Source organism: Chlorella variabilis, assembly GCF_000147415.1.
Source record: "Chlorella variabilis unplaced genomic scaffold CHLNCscaffold_6, whole genome shotgun sequence".
NCBI classification, from domain to species: Eukaryota; Viridiplantae; Chlorophyta; class Trebouxiophyceae; order Chlorellales; family Chlorellaceae; genus Chlorella; species Chlorella variabilis.
The window spans coordinates 1,813,199-1,827,899 of NW_005435082.1; the positions used below are offsets into that span (position 1 = coordinate 1,813,199).

Here is a 14,701-nt window from a genome sequence, read left to right on the forward strand (position 1 = left end):
GTCTGGGAGCACCATCACGGGTAGCGGCATGGCGCAGCTGACGACGCAAGTGGCATCCCCACCCGTTTCCCCCCCCCCCCCCCCCCCCCCCGCCGCCACAAGCCCACCTCAGGCGCCGTGGCCACGCACCACGCAGGCAGACGAGCCTTGCACAGCTGCTGAACTGATCGCACTGGTGGAGCACTTGAACCAAGACGGCACCCTGCACTCGACCTATGCTTGCCCCGTATGCATTTGCCGATGCCTGCTCACTTATGCCCTTGCAGAGCAGGCGTGGTTTGATCGACCTTGGCAAGGAGTGGACTGGCGGCGTAGCGGACGCAGCACGGGTCTCCGCCGGCCCCTGGCATCGACTGTAGCCTTCTGAATGCTGGGGCGTAACAATGCTGCCTGTAGCCTTCTGAATGCAGGGGCGTTACAATGCTGCCTGATGCACACCAGAGCGCTGCCTGATGCACAACAGAGCGCATAAGCACGGCAGTGCAGGGCACGCCGGCGCCGTGGGCCGCTTCTTCAGCGCTCTCCCTGCTCTGTACATCACCCCGTGCTGCCAGCAGCGCAACGTCAGCCTGCTTGCGGATGATTGCCAGCTGGGCCAGCAGCCGCTGCTCGCGCTGCAGCGCCGCCCTCAGCGCCTCTCGCAGCTCCTCTGGTGGCATGCACTCCTCACCAGCCTCGACCACACGCCGCCCAGCAGGCTGCGCAGCGCGAGGATGCACCAAACAGCCACTTCAGCCTCGACTTGTGATTCCAGGCAGCCGCGGCGGGTGTGGCAGCAGCGCCGCTGATGGGGCCGGCGGCCGGTTGGGGAGCACCGCCATGGAGGACTCATCAGTCGGGGTCAGGCAGCGGCCAGCCCTGGTGCGCCAGCAGCGCCCGCCAGCTGGCCGGCAGCGGCGCCGTCACCACCACCTGCCGCCGCCCCGCCCCGGGCTTGCGCACCGCCAGGCTGCGGCAGTGCAGGAACAGGGGCGCCTCGCTCCCGCTCCAGCCACGCCCGCCTGCTGTCGCTCCTGCCGCCTCTCCTGTGCTGCTGTGGCGCTGCAGCCGCTCCAACGCCGCCGCCTGGGCCCCGCTCCGCACCGCCCCGTACCGCCCATCTCCAAGGATGGCAGCCCCCAGCCCCTGGGCGCAGTGCAGGCGCAGCTGGTGCTTGCGCCCCGTGGCAGGCGCCAGCTCCAGCCACGCCAGCCCCCCGCCGCGGTGCAGCACTCGGTAGCGCGTCAGAGCGGGCTGCGCCGCCGCGGCGCCGCCCCTGCCGCCGGGCACGGGCAGGCTGATGGCGCCGGCCGCGGGCAGCCTGTGGGCGCCGCCACCCTCGGGCAGCGCCACCACCGCCCAGTACTGCTTTTGGATGCTGGCGCCGCTGCTGCTGTCGCCTCGTCCGCTGCCGCCGCTGCCGCCGCTGCTCTCCCGGAACGCCGCTGCCAGCCAGGCGGCGGCGTCGGGCCCCCTGGCCAGCAGCAGCGCACCCGTGGTCTGCCTGTCCAGGCGGTGCACCAGGCGCAGGTGGTGGCTGGCTGGGCCGGGCAGGTGCGCAAAGGCGGCGGCCATCACGCTGTCCACGCTGTGCGCCACGCCGCTGCCACCCTGGCACGCCAGACCCGCCGGCTTGCACACAGCCAGCAGGTCGGGGTCGCTATGGAGCAGGCACGACCGCAGGCGGGCAGCCCAGCACTCAGAGGCGCGCTGCCGGGACGGCGACGCGCGGGCGGCGGCCGCAGGGGTGTCGCCGCCGCTCCTGCCGCTGCTGCTGGCGCTGCTACCGCCGCTGCCGCCGTCGCTGCCGCGGCTGCTGTCTGCTGGAGGGGCGACTGCGGATCTGGGGATGAGCAGCGTGGCGCCCGGCGGCAGGAGGCGGGACTTGCTGGCGCGGCCCACTCGCTGGGTGGCGGGGTCATACAGGCGCACAGTGGAGACCCGGAACAGCTTGTGCAGGGCAGCCTCTGGCAGCGGCGGGCCGCGGCGCCGCAGCCATGACAGCGCTGCGACAGGGCAAGGGGGGGTGATGAGGAGGTGGAATGGGGGAGGGATGAGGGGCTGTGTGCAGCGTGGCATGCAACGGAGGTCCAGGCAGGCGTGAAACCGACCGCCAAGGGTGCGGGCGCTTGCCTGTGGGCGGGTCTGTGCCCTCTGTGACCACCGCCTCGGGCACCGCCACCCACCCTTGCAGCCATTTGGCGAGCTTCGGGTCTGCAGAGCGAGGCAGAACACACGGGATGGGCAGGGGTGTGAGCTGGCAGCCGGGCAGTGGCGGCAGCAGGCCGGAGGCGGCGGCAGGGGAGCAACTGCGGCTGCTGCTGTCCGGCCATCATGGGCGCGATGGGGCGCACCGGATCCGGCATCGGTTGACAAGCGCCGCAGCAAGCTGGAAGTGCGCAGACAGAAGAGGCCCGCTCGAGCGGCCGGCATGTGCGGGGAGCCGCTGCTGTAATAAAGCCAGTCAACCCACACTAGATTGTTGGTACCACGACGTTGAGCTGAGGCACGGACTGAGTTATTGATGGCGGGGGCAGCGCAGCGGGCCCAGCAGGTCGCCCCGCCATTTTGCTGCCGGTTGCCCTGCGATGTCTCCCTGATGCAGGAGGTGCCGCAATCACAAGTGCAGGCCGTGATACATACAGTCAGTCGTGCTGAATACAGATGGCATGAGGAGGCCTGGATGCACCAGGGCATGCACTAATTGCAGGGCAGGCGCAGCTGCAGGCGCATGCGGGCGGCGCATGAAGCAGTTGTGCATGAAGCGGGAGCCCTCTGCCCAGAAGCCGTCCCAGGTGATGGGCTGATCGCCATGCTCGGGAGCCTCGCGTACTGCTGAATATCCCCAGCCATAACCAGCGCAGGGCTCAAAGTAGTCTGTGCCGGAGACTGCCTCCAAATCAGACGTGGAGTTGGCGGCGCAGAGCCAGACCGTGTACTCAACCTGCAGAGAACGACAGTCGTCTTTTGGCCTGTTACATGCATGCGCAGGTAGTTGGGCTATCAGTATTGCAATCACCAATGCGTCACACCTGAATTCCAGGTAAAGTCTCGCTCTCCTTGACGAAAAAGGGCGGATCGTGGCGAACTGATGAAACAACATAGACATCCAAATTGGCCTCTCTCTTTCCAAACTTGATTCTCCAATAGTAACCGCCCCAGTAGCAGTATTCGGTGTACACATATTCATCGTTGTCTGATTTGCTTGCGGGCTGCACAGAGCAGCGTGAGCTGCATGAGACGGGAACAGCTGCGGAATCATTAGGCATGCCGCGCTTACCTTGAACTCAAAGCTGGCAGACTGGAGCTCGGAGTAGGGTCCAAGTGGCCGCGGGCGCGGCTGCCACCAGCGCTCACAGTTGGCCTTGAGTGCGTTTGCGCTGCCCTCTGCCATGAGTTGCTTCCAGCGTGCCGCCTGTGATGGTTCGGCCGCTGAGGCGATCTGCGCTTCAGCAAGTGCAGAGCAGTGCGTCATGCCTGCTTGACAGTGGATTGGGCTGCGCCTGCTTACCGCAAGCAACAGTAGCTCCCTGTCGGGATCAAATGTGCGCATGAAGCTGTGACACAGGTGGTAGCTATGCAGCACACTGGCAGGGATGTCGGGGAAGCGGATGAGGCTGCAGATGGCGGCGATGCGCTGCCTGGCATCCGGTTCAGTGTCTTTGATATTCCGCTCCGCCCAGTACGCAAAGGCCGCCAGCACTGCAGGGGTTGGGAAGGGGAAACCAAGCTGAAAGTCACATACATTGGCTCATGCTGGCGGCATCGGCTGATGCCACATCGACAGGCTCATGCTGGCGGCATCGGCGGCAGCAGCAGCAGGAACCTGTGGCCTCGGTGTCGGCATCCACATTCTCATCCGCAAAAATGCAGTCCTGCGGCGCACAGAGTGGATGGACTCTGAAACATGAGACAAAGTGCCAGGTGGCATGCTGAGAAAGCTTCTAACTCACCCGCAGCAGGCCAAACGGAATGCCGGCAAACACCTCCCGCCGCCGCTCATGATTCAGAATGTCTTGCAGAGGCCCCAGGAAGAGCAGCAGCTGCCGCCGCGATGCAGCATCAGGCACCGCCCCGCCTGCTGCCAGCAGCGTGCAAAGCTGCTTGAACAGATCTGCCTCCAGCTTGTCTGCCTCTGCCTGAAGACTGCCACCGCCGGAAACGCCGGTCTCAAGGACTAGTAGCAGAGCCAGGCAGGCTGTGGCAGGCATGCTGGGGACCTGCGCTCATCTCACAGACAGGGTAGGCTGGCAATGGGCAGCGGGAAGACACTTGAAATGCCAATCACTTATCTGCAGGCTCACCTGCTGCTGCAGCCGCTGCAAGCAGGCCAGTACGGCCGGCTCCACCGCATGCTCCCGTGCCAGCAGCAGCAGCTGGATCAGCTCCTCGGCGGCTGCAGCAAGCACAGGTGGTTGGGCATGCGGGCCCGCAAGGAGCAGGGCTGTAGAAACAATCAAAACCATCAGCTCACCTTGAGGCACCTCCTTGCCCATGCTGTGCATGAAGGCCAGCAGGTGCCGGTAGCCAGCCACCTCGCCCTCGCTGCGGCAATGCACCTCCAGCTCCTTCTCGGCGGCGCCGTTCATCCAGCGAGCAATCCAATCCCTGCAGCAAAGGCGTCTCCCTGTAAGTGCGGCAGTGCTTGTGTAGAGATGCAATGGCAAGCAAAGCACCACCTGAACTTTTCAGAATACAGCGCCAGCAGGGTAGAGCTGGTTTGAAGACTGACTCTGCGCTGCTCAGGAGGCTGCTGATGCTGCGGCCCATCCACGCTCTGCTGCTCTGCTTTCTGCCGCTTGGCAGCTGGCCCCTTGCTCTCATCTTGCTGTGCATCCCGCCGCTCATCGCCCTGCTGCTCATGCTGGTCTGCCTGCTGGCGGTCGGCGTCGGGCGTGCCGCCGTCCTCTTTGTGCGCCTTCCTCTCAGCGGGCGGCAGAAGGAGCACCAGCGTGCAGTCGCAGTGCTGCTGCCCCGCACAGGGCAGCAGAAAATCGAGCGGGTGGGGCATGGCGCCTGCAGAAGACAGCGGGGGGAGGGTGACGAGCACGGGACGGAAAATGTTGCAACCCCCCGTCCCGACAGTGTCTCCACAGCGCGGGGCCCCGCTTCTGCACACGGGCTACACACTGGCTACACGCCCGGAGCCTGCTCGCCTTGGTGCCACCGCAGTAAGCCTGATGGGCTGCGATCTTCAGGTACGACGCGCTGGCATTAGGCAGGGACTCGTTGCGTTTCGATTTTTACCTTCCTGCTCTGCCTGCTCTGATGTGGCGCCGCCGCCGCTGCGCTGCCATGCGCGATGCTGCCAGCTGACGTTTTACTCTGGCAAGTGATGACACACGCTTGCTTCAATGAATTAAACATGGAAGCACAATGCAGGGCTCCAGGGTGTGCCCACTGGGGCAAAACAACCATGCCTGGCAAAGCGATGGCTCCCCTCCTGCTGCCACTCCGCCTCCCTCCCCTTCTACTGCGCTCCTGCACAGTGTGGTGTTGCAGCTGCCCCAACGCCGCCGCCTGGGCCCCGCTCCGCACCCCCCCGTACCGCCCATCCGGCCAATGCCATGGAATCTAGTCAGTGAAAGACTGATGCCGGCCGGGGCAGGGCGGCGCAGCGGGAGCTCCACCCGCTTTTTGCTGCCGGTTCCCTGCAATGTCTCCCGGATGCATGATGTTCCGCAATTGCAAGTACAGCCCTGGCGCCGGCGTCACGCATAAGTCACTTGTGAGAAGATGGCAGCATGAGGCAGACATGTGTGTACCAGGGCACGCACTAGTTGCCGGGCAGGCGCAGCTGCAGGCGCACGCGGGCGGCGCCGTTGTGCATGAAGCGGGAGCCCTCCGCCCAGAAGCCGTCCCAGGTGATGGGCTGCCCGCCATGCTCCGGGGCTTCCTTTATAAATATTTCTCCCCAGCCAGAGCCAGAGCAGGGCTCAAAGAAGCTGGTGCCGGATACTGCCTCCAAATCAGACGTGGAGTTGGCGGCGCAGAGCCACACTGTGTACTCAACCTGCAGAGAACGACAGTCGTCTTTTGGCCTGTCAGTTGCGCGCGCAGGTGGTTCAGTTATCAGCAGTGCAATCAAATGCCACACCCGAATGCCAGGTAACTTCTCGCTATTCCTGACGATAAAGCATGAACCGTGGCGAACTGATGGCATAACAAACACATCCAAGTTGCTTTCTTCCTTCTTAAACATAATTCTCCAATAGTACCCGCCCCAGTAGCGGTACTCGGTGAACACATATTCATCGTTGTTTGATTTGCTTGTGGGCTGCACATAGCAACGTAAACAGTGAGACAGCCACAGCTGCGGAATCAGTCAGGAGGCATGCATCGCCTACCTTGAATTCAAAACTGGCAGACTCAAGCTCGGAGTAGAGGCTAAGTGGCCGCGGGCGCGGCAACCACCACCGCTCGCAGGTAGCCTTGAGGTCCATTAACTTGCCGTCTGCCATGAGTAGCTTCCAGCGTACAGCCTGCGATAGATCGGCCGCTGAGGTGATCTGCAAAACAGCATGCAAGTTCAGCCAGAGCCAGGACCCTTGTCTGCTTGCCGGCACGCAGGGCTTTGGTGCCTACTCACCGCACGGAACAGCAGCTCCCTGTTGGGATCAAAGGTGCACATAAAGCTGTGACACGTATAGTAATTGTCAAGAATGTGACCAGGTATGGCCGGGAAGCGGATGCAGCTGCAAATGGCGGCGATGCGCTGCCCGGCATCCCGGTCGGTGTCTTTAATGTTCTGATCTGCCCAGAAGGCAAAGGCTGCCAGCACTGCAGGCACAGGGCATGGGCAACAAAGCCGAACGTCACATCGACAGGCTCATGTTGGCGGCATCGGCAGAAGCAGCAGCAGGTACCTGTGGCCTCGGTGTCGGCATCCACATTCTCATCCGCAAAAATGCAGTCCTGCGGTGGCGGAGTGGAGGATGTCTAAATATTTTAGAGCACAGTGACCGGGCTGGCACCCACCATGCTGCGACAGCTTGCAACTCACCCGCAGCGGGCCATATGGAATGCTGGCAAACACCTGCTGCAGCTCATCATGATTCAGCATGGCTTGCAGTGGCCCCAGGTGCTGCAGCAGGTGCTTGCATATGGCGGCTGCAAGCTTGCCCGCCGCTGCCTGAAGCTTCTCGTGGCCGGAGACGCCAGTCTCAAGAGCCGACAGTAGGGCCAGGCAGGCTGTGGCAGGCAGGCTGGGGACCTGCACACACCAGGCAGGCAGGGAGGCAGCCAATGGGCAGAGGCAGGACGATTAAGCTGGCAGTTATTGCGTCAGCTCACCTGCTGCTGCAGCCGCTGCAAGCAGGCCAGTACGGCCGGCTCCACCGCATGCTCCCGTGCCAGCAGCAGCAGCTGGATCAGCTCCTCGGCGGCTGCAGCAAGCACAGGTGGTTGGGCATGCGGGCCCGCAAGGAGCAGGGCTGGGAGTGATGTGTGGGAACAATCAGTACCATCTCACCTTGAGGCACCTCCTTGCCCATGCTGTGAATGAAGGCCAGCAGGTGCCGGTAGCCAGCCACCTCGCCCTCGCTGCGGCAATGCACCTCCAGCTCTTTCTCGGCGGCGCCGCCCATCCAGCGAGCAATCCAGTCCCTGCAGCAACGGCATCTCCCTGTCAGCGAGGCAGTGCTTGTGTAGAGATGCAATGGCAAGCAAAGCACCACCTGAACTTTTCAGAATACAGCGCCAGCAGGGTAGAGCTGGTTTGAAGACTGACTCTGCGCTGCTCAGGAGGCTGCTGATGCTGCGGCCCATCCACGCTCTGCTGCTCTGCTTTCTGCCGCTTGGCAGCTGGCCCCTTGCTCTCATCTTGCTGTGCATCCCGCCGCTCATCGCCCTGCTGCTCATGCTGGTCTGCCTGCTGGCGGTCGGCGTCGGGCGTGCCGCCGTCCTCTTGCTGCGCCGCCTTCTGGTCCTCAACGGGCGGCAGCAGGAGCACCAGCGTGCAGTCCCAGTGCTGCTCTCCCTCAAAGGGCAGCAGGAAGTCGAGCGGGTGGGGCATGGCCATGGTGCCTGCAGGGGGGAAGGGCGGGTGTGGGGGTGGTCGCTAATAGTTGAGCCTGTATGTGACTCGGGGTCCTGCATCAAGTGCCCTGCCCTCGGCAACACTGGCGGGAGTACCGGCGGGATTGGGGGCGGACGGCAACTTCCACCGCTGCCACAAGCCCACCTCGGGCGCTGTGGCCGCGGTGTCACCCAGCCGATGAGCCTTGGACAACGGCAGTGGTCAGCACCTGAATCGAGGGGGTGCTCACCCTGCACTCGGCCCTTTGCTGCCTAACCTATTTGCACTATGGCCTGCTCACTTACAACCTGCAGAGGTGCTGATCGATCCAAGGGTGGCCTGGCGGCCGCAGCGGCCGCAGCACGCGGTGACTGGGCAGCGGCCCAAGCCGCTGCCATTCACTAATTGTGTTGACGTTTCGCAATCCTGTTGTCTCCCTTGTACACCAGAGTAACAACCAAAAGAAGTGCAGTAGGCACAGCGCAGATGCCAGCGGCATGGGCCGCTGCCTTCAGCGCTCTCCCTGTTCCACACACGGCGTGCTGCCCCGCAGCGCCTCGTCAGCCTGCCTGCGGATGATTACCAGCTGGGCCAGCAGCCGCTGCTCGCGCTGCAGCGACGCCCTCAGCGCCTCTCGCAGCTCCTCGGGCGGCATGCGCTCCTCACCAGCCTCGACCACACGCTGCCCAGCAGGCTGCGCAGCACGAGGATGCACCGGTGGGGGGAGCGCCGCCAAGCCCGCGCCGCCGCCAGCGCTGCCAGCCGCGGGCACCGCACGATGCACTGCGGCCGTGCCGTGGGCGCTGGCGCCAGCTGCGCTCTGGGCGTCGGCAGAGCTGCCTGATGGGCCGTCGCTTGGCACAACGCTTGGAGGTGCCCGGTCGCCTCATCCTCGTTATGCCTCCAGCCCTGCACGCCACACCGCATGTTTTCTTTGCAGCAGCTACGGGGTGTGCGCTCACAGCTGTGTCGGCGGCAGCTCATGGGCACAGCTCTCTCGCAGCGCTGCTGCCAGCGAGCGAGCGCAGGGGCTTGCCTGAAACGTCCCTCGCACGGCAGCTAGCCGGTTTCCAGCACCGTGGAGCAGCAGCTCGGCGGCATCGGCACCCGCCTGCAGCTCCACTGCACCAGGTCCTGAGGCGTGGCCCCCGGCACTGGGTCTGTGTGGTAGACTGGGCCACCGCAGTTTGGGTGCCCGCCAAACTGCTCCTTGAGCCTCGACTTGTGAATCCAGGCAGCCGTCGGCGGCGGGTGCGGCAGCACCACCAATGATGGGGCCGGCGCTGGTGGGGGAGCGCCGCCATGGAGGACTCATCAGTCGGGATCGGGCAGCGGCCAGCCCTGGTGCTCCAGCAGCGCCCGCCAGCTGGCCGGCAGCGGCGCCGTCGCCACCACCTGCCCCCGCCCCGCGCCGGGCTTGCGCACCGCCAGGCTGCGGCAGTGCAGGAAAAGGGGCGCCTCGCTCCCGCTCCAGCAGCGCCCGCCTGCTGCCGCTCCGCCTCCCTTCCCTTCTCCTGGGCTGCTGTGGCGCTGCAGCCGCTCCAACGGCACCGCCTGGGCCCCGCTCCGCACCGCCCCGTACCGCCCATCTCCCAGGATGGCAGCCCCCAGCCCCTGGGCGCAGTGCAGGCGCAGCTGGTGCTTGCGCCCCGTGGCAGGCGCCAGCTCCAGCCACGCCAGGCCCCCGCCGCGGTGCAGCACTCGGTAGCGCGTCGGAGCGGGCTGCGCCGCCGCGACGCCACCCCTGCCGCCGGGCACGGGCAGGCTGATGGCGCCGGCCGCGGGCAGCCTGTGGGCAGCGCCGCCCTCGGGCAGCGCCACCACCGCCCAGTACTGCTTGCGGATGATGGCGCCGCTGCTGCTGTCGCCTCGTCCGCCGCCGCTGCTGCCGCCGCCGCTGCTCTCCTGGAACGCCGCTGCCAGCCAGGCGGCGGCGTCGGGCCCCCTGGCCAGCAGCAGCGCACCCGTGGTCTGCCTGTCCAGGCGGTGCACCAGGCGCAGGTGGTGGCTGGCTGGGCCGGGCAGGTGCGCAAAGGCGGCGGCCATCACGCTGTCCACGCTGTGCGACACGCCACTGCCACCCTGGCACGCCAGACCCGCCGGCTTGCACACAGCCAGCAGGTCGGGGTCGCTGTGGAGCAGGCACGACCGCAGGCGGGCAGCCCAGCGCTCAGAGGCGCGCTGCCGGGACGGCGACGCCCGAGCGGCCGCCAAAGAGGTGTCGCCGCTGCTCCTGCCGCCAGTGCTGCCGCTGGTTGTGCTGCCGGCGCCGTCGTTGCCCGGCTGCTGTCTGCTGGAGGGGCGACTGTGGATCTGGGGATGAGCAGCGTGGCACCCGGCGGCAGGAGGCGGGACTTGCTGGCGCGGCCCACTCGCTGGGTGGCGGGGTCATACAGGCGCACAGTGGAGACCCGGAACAGCTTGTGCAGGGCAGACTCTGGCAGCGGCGGGCCGCGGCGCCGCAGCCATGACAGCGCTGCGGCAGGGCAAGGGGGGTGATGAGGAGGTGGAATGGGGGAGTGACAAGGGGCTGTGTGCAGCATAGCGCCCAGCAGAGGTGCAGGCAGGCACGAGAGCGAGCAGCTAGGGTGCGGGCGCTTGCCTGTGGGCGGGGCTGTGCCCTCTGTGACCACCGCCTCGGGCACCGCCACCCACCCTTGCAGCCATTTGGCGAGCTTCGGGTCTGCGGAGCGAACAAGAGCACACAGAAGGGGCAGGGTGGGAGCGGGCAGCCGGGCAGTGGCGGCCGCAGGCGGGTGGCGGCGCAGGGGAGCAACTGCGGCGGCTGCAGTCCGGCTATCATGAGCGCGATGAGGCGCACCGTATCTGGCATCGGTTGACAAGCGCCGCAGCAAGTTGGAGGTGCGCCGACAGAAGGGGCCCGCTCGAGCGGCCGGCATGTGCGGGGAGCCGCTGCTGTAATAAAGCCAGTCAACCAACACTAGACGGTTGGTACCACGCCGTGAGCTGAGGCACGGACTGAGTTGTTGATGGGTGGGCAGTGCAGCGGGCGCAGCAGGCCGCCCCGCCATTTTGCTGCCGGTTGCCCTGCCACGTCTCCCTGATGCATGAGGTGCCGCAATCACAAGTGCAGGCCGTGATACATCCAGTCATTCGTGCTGAATACAGATGGCATGAGGAGGCCTGGGTGCACCAGGGCATGCACTAGTTGCCGGGCAGGCGCAGCTGCAGGCGCATGTGGGCGGCGCCGTTGTGCATGAAGCGGGAGCCCTCCGCCCAGAAGCCGTCCCAGGTGATGGGCTGATCGCCATGCTCGGGAGCCTCGCGTACTGCTGAATATCCCCAGCCGGAGCCGGAGCAGGGCGTGAAGTAGGCGGTGCCGGATACTGCCTCCAGATCAGATGTGGAGTTCGCGGCGCAAAGCCAGATTGTGTGCTCCACCTGCACAGAGGGACAGTCGTCTTTTGGCCTGAATGATTTGCGCATGCAGCTGGGCTATCAACATGAATGTGCCACACCAGAGTGCCAGGTAACTTCTCGCTTTTCTGGATGAAAATGGGAGCATCGTGGCGAACAGATGGCATAACATAAGAAGCCAAATTGCTCTCGTCCTTCCTCAACCGGGTTCTCCAATAGTACCCCCCCAGTAGCGGAACTCGGTGTACCGCATCGTTGTCTGATTTGCTTGCGGGCTGCACGGAGCAACGTAAACGGCATGAGACAGCTGCAGCTGCGGAATCAGTCAGGAGGCATGCCGTGCTTACCTTGAACTCAAAACTGGCGGACTCAAGCTCAGGGTAGGCAATAAGAGGACGCGGGCGCGGCAGCCACCAGCGCTCGCAGTTGGCCTTGAGGTCGTTCGAGCTGCTGCCTGCCATGAGTTGCTTCCAGCGTGCAGTCTGTGATGGTTCGGCCACCGAGGTGATCTGCACTTCAGCTGGTGATTCAATGTGCAGGCGATCAATGTGCATCATCCTTGGTTGGCCAGGCACAGGGCGGCGCCTGCTTACCGCAATGATTACCAGCTCCCTGTCGGGATCAAATGTGCGCATGAAGCTGTGACACAGGTGGTAGCTGCGCAACACACTGGCAGGGATGTCGGGGAAGCGGATGAGGCTGCAGATGGCAGCGATGCGCTGCCCGGCATCCGGTTCAGTGTCTATGATGTTCCGCTCCGCCTAGTAAGCAAAAGCCGCCAGCACTGCAGGCGTAGGGAAGGGTGATCAGGCAGGCTGAATGGCACATCGACAGGCTCATGTTCGCGTCATCGGCAGCAGGAGCAGCAGCAACCTGTGGCCTCAGTGTCGGCATCCACATTCTCATCCGCAAAAATGCAGTCCTGCAGCAGCAGACAGAGTTGAAACCCTGTCATGATTGAGGCTGCAGCCAGCGCCAACAATGTAGAGGCTCCCAACTCACCCGCAGCAGGCCAAACGGAATGCGGGCAAACACCTCCCGCCGCCGCTCGTGATTCAGCATGTCTTGCAGAGGCCCCAGGTACTGCAGCAGCTGCCGCCTTCATGCGGCATCAGGCACAGCCCCGCCTGCTGTCAGCAGCGTGCAAAGCTGCGTGAACAGATCCGCCTCCAGCTTGTCTGCCGCTGCCTGAAGAGTGTCGCGACCCGAGGCACCAGTCTCAAGAGCTGATAGCAGAGCCAGGTAGGCTGTGGCAGGCATGCTGGGGACCTGCACTCACCAGGCAGGCAGTCAGACAGGTGGGCAAGGAATGTACAGTTTTAGCAACAGTGGTAGTACAGTCGCATTGTGCAGCTCGCCTGCTGCTGCAGCTGCTGCAAGCAGGCCAGTACGGCCGGCTCCACCGCATGCTCCCGTGCCAGCAGCAGCAGGTGAATCAGCTCCTCGGCGGCTGCAGGAAGCTAAGGTGGGGATCAATGAGCACCACTCACAGCGGGCTGTGAGGAGCAGGGCTGTAGAACAATCAAAATCATCAGCTCACCTTCAGGCACCTCCTTGCCCATGCTGTGGATGAAGGCCAGCAGGTGCCGGTAGCCAGCCACCTCACCCTCGCTGCGGCAATGCACCTCCAGCTCCTTCTCGGCGGCGCCGTCCATCCAGCAGGCAATCCAATCCCTGCAGCAAAAGCCATCACCCTGTCAGTGCGGCAGTGCTTGTGTAGAGATGCAATGGCAAGCAACACAGCACCTGAACTTTTCAGAGTAGACCGACAGCAGAGTGGAGCTGGTTTGAAGACTGACTCTGCGCTGCTCCTGTTGCTCCACCTGCTCCTCTGGTGCCTGCTGCCGATCGGCGTCGGGGGTGCCGCCCTCCTCTTGTTGCGCCACCTCCCACTCAGCGGGCGGCAGCAGGAGCACCAGGGCGCAGTCGCAGTGCTGCTGCCCCTCAAATGGTAGCAGGAAGTCGAGTGGGAGGGGCATGGCCAGGGTGCCTGCAGGGGGAGGGCGGGTGTGGGTTGTCGCTGGTGGTTCAGCCTAGAATGTGACTTATGTTCTGCTGCATTAAGTGCCGCGCCCGGCGGGTAGCGCACCGGCCGGAGCGACGGCGGGATTGAGGGCGCACGGCAACTCCACCGCTGCCACAGCCCATGTCGGGCGCCGGGGCCACGCAGAACCCAGGCAGACGAGCCTTGGAAAGCTGCGCAACTGAATCGCTCTGCTCGAGCACCTGAACAGTGAGGGCCACCCTTACTGGGCCCTCGCTGCAACCCTGTTGCTCAATATGGCATGCTCCCCTATGACCTGCTGCTGCAAAAAAACTAGCAAACGTTTGGAGCAGAGACGTGCTGCTTTGATTGATCCAAGGGTGGCGTGGCGGCGCAGCGGACTCAGCGCGGGTCAACCGGCGGGGAGGCATGCGACATATGTTATGGTTAGGCTGTACAGGCCTGTTCACTCGTACACACCAGAGCGTGATAAGCACAGGGAGTGCAGTAGGCACAGCGCAGACGTCAGCGCCGTGGGCCGCTTCTTCAGCGCTATCCCCTGCCCCGCTCATCACCCCGTGCTGCCCTGCAGCGCCTCGTCAGCCTGCTTGCGGATGATTGCCAGCTGGGCCAGCAGCCGCTGCTCGCGCTGCAGCGCCGCCCTCAGCGCCTCTCGCAGCTGCTCTGGCGGCATGCGCTCCTCATCAGCCTCGACCACACGCCGCCCAGCAGGCTTCGCAGCCGGATGCACCGGTGGGAGGAGCGCCGCCAAGCCCGCGCCGCCACCAGCTGCGCTCTGGGCGTCGGCAGAGCTGCCTGATGGGCCATTGCCTGGCGTGGTGCCGGGAGGAGGCGCATAAGCGGCAGGGGCCCTGATGCCCAGCTGAGGCGCAATGAACGCCAGCGCCTGGCCCGCGCAGTGCTGCTCCGCCGCCTTCTTGTTGTGCCCTGAGCCCTGCACACCACACTGCATGCACTCACTGTTGGGGTGTGCGCTCACGGCAGTGTCGGCGGCAGGCCATGGGCACAGCTGTCCAGCTGACGACGCCAGACAGGGAGCAGCGAGGCGTGCCTGAAACGTGCGGCCCTCGCACAGCACCCGGCCGGTGTCTTGCACCCTGATGGGCGGGCAGTCCAGCCTGCACAGCACAACCCACAGCCTGCTAGCGGTTGGCAGCTCAAGGCAGGCGCCTACGTTGCAGTGGCAGGGCTCGGCGGCAGCGGCACCCGCCTGCAGCTCCACTGCACCAGGTCCTGAGGCGTGGCCCCCGGCACTGGATCTGTGTGGTAGACTGGGCCTCCGCAGTGTGGGTGCCCATCAAACAGCTCCTTCAGCCTTGATT

At 64.9% G+C, this 14,701-nt stretch overlaps 3 protein-coding genes across 3 annotated transcripts; all 3 read right to left on the reverse strand.

The window, feature by feature from the left end:
• Positions 1 to 1,086: 1,086 nt before the first annotated feature.
• On the reverse strand, positions 1,087 to 1,680 carry CHLNCDRAFT_12398 (hypothetical protein; the record flags this gene model as incomplete). The annotated part of the gene is made up of 1 exon (XM_005849354.1): positions 1,087 to 1,680. A coding segment is annotated over one exon (594 nt), but the record flags the coding sequence as incomplete, so codon positions are not given.
• Positions 1,681 to 5,755: 4,075 nt separating this feature from the next.
• CHLNCDRAFT_143939 (hypothetical protein) lies at positions 5,756 to 8,651 on the reverse strand (the record flags this gene model as incomplete). Its single annotated transcript, XM_005849355.1, has 9 exons — positions 5,756 to 5,992; positions 6,327 to 6,488; positions 6,569 to 6,759; positions 6,846 to 6,894; positions 6,983 to 7,192; positions 7,273 to 7,364; positions 7,451 to 7,584; positions 7,656 to 8,004; positions 8,531 to 8,651. The coding sequence occupies 9 exons, from the start codon at positions 8,649 to 8,651 to the stop codon at positions 5,756 to 5,758; spliced, it is 1,545 nt and encodes a 514-aa protein (XP_005849417.1).
• Positions 8,652 to 9,310: 659 nt separating this feature from the next.
• On the reverse strand, positions 9,311 to 10,829 carry CHLNCDRAFT_143940 (hypothetical protein; the record flags this gene model as incomplete). The annotated part of the gene is made up of 5 exons (XM_005849356.1): positions 9,311 to 9,428; positions 9,579 to 10,309; positions 10,369 to 10,472; positions 10,652 to 10,679; positions 10,818 to 10,829. The coding sequence occupies 5 exons, from the start codon at positions 10,827 to 10,829 to the stop codon at positions 9,311 to 9,313; spliced, it is 993 nt and encodes a 330-aa protein (XP_005849418.1).
• Between the last annotated feature and the right edge of the window lie 3,872 nt (positions 10,830 to 14,701).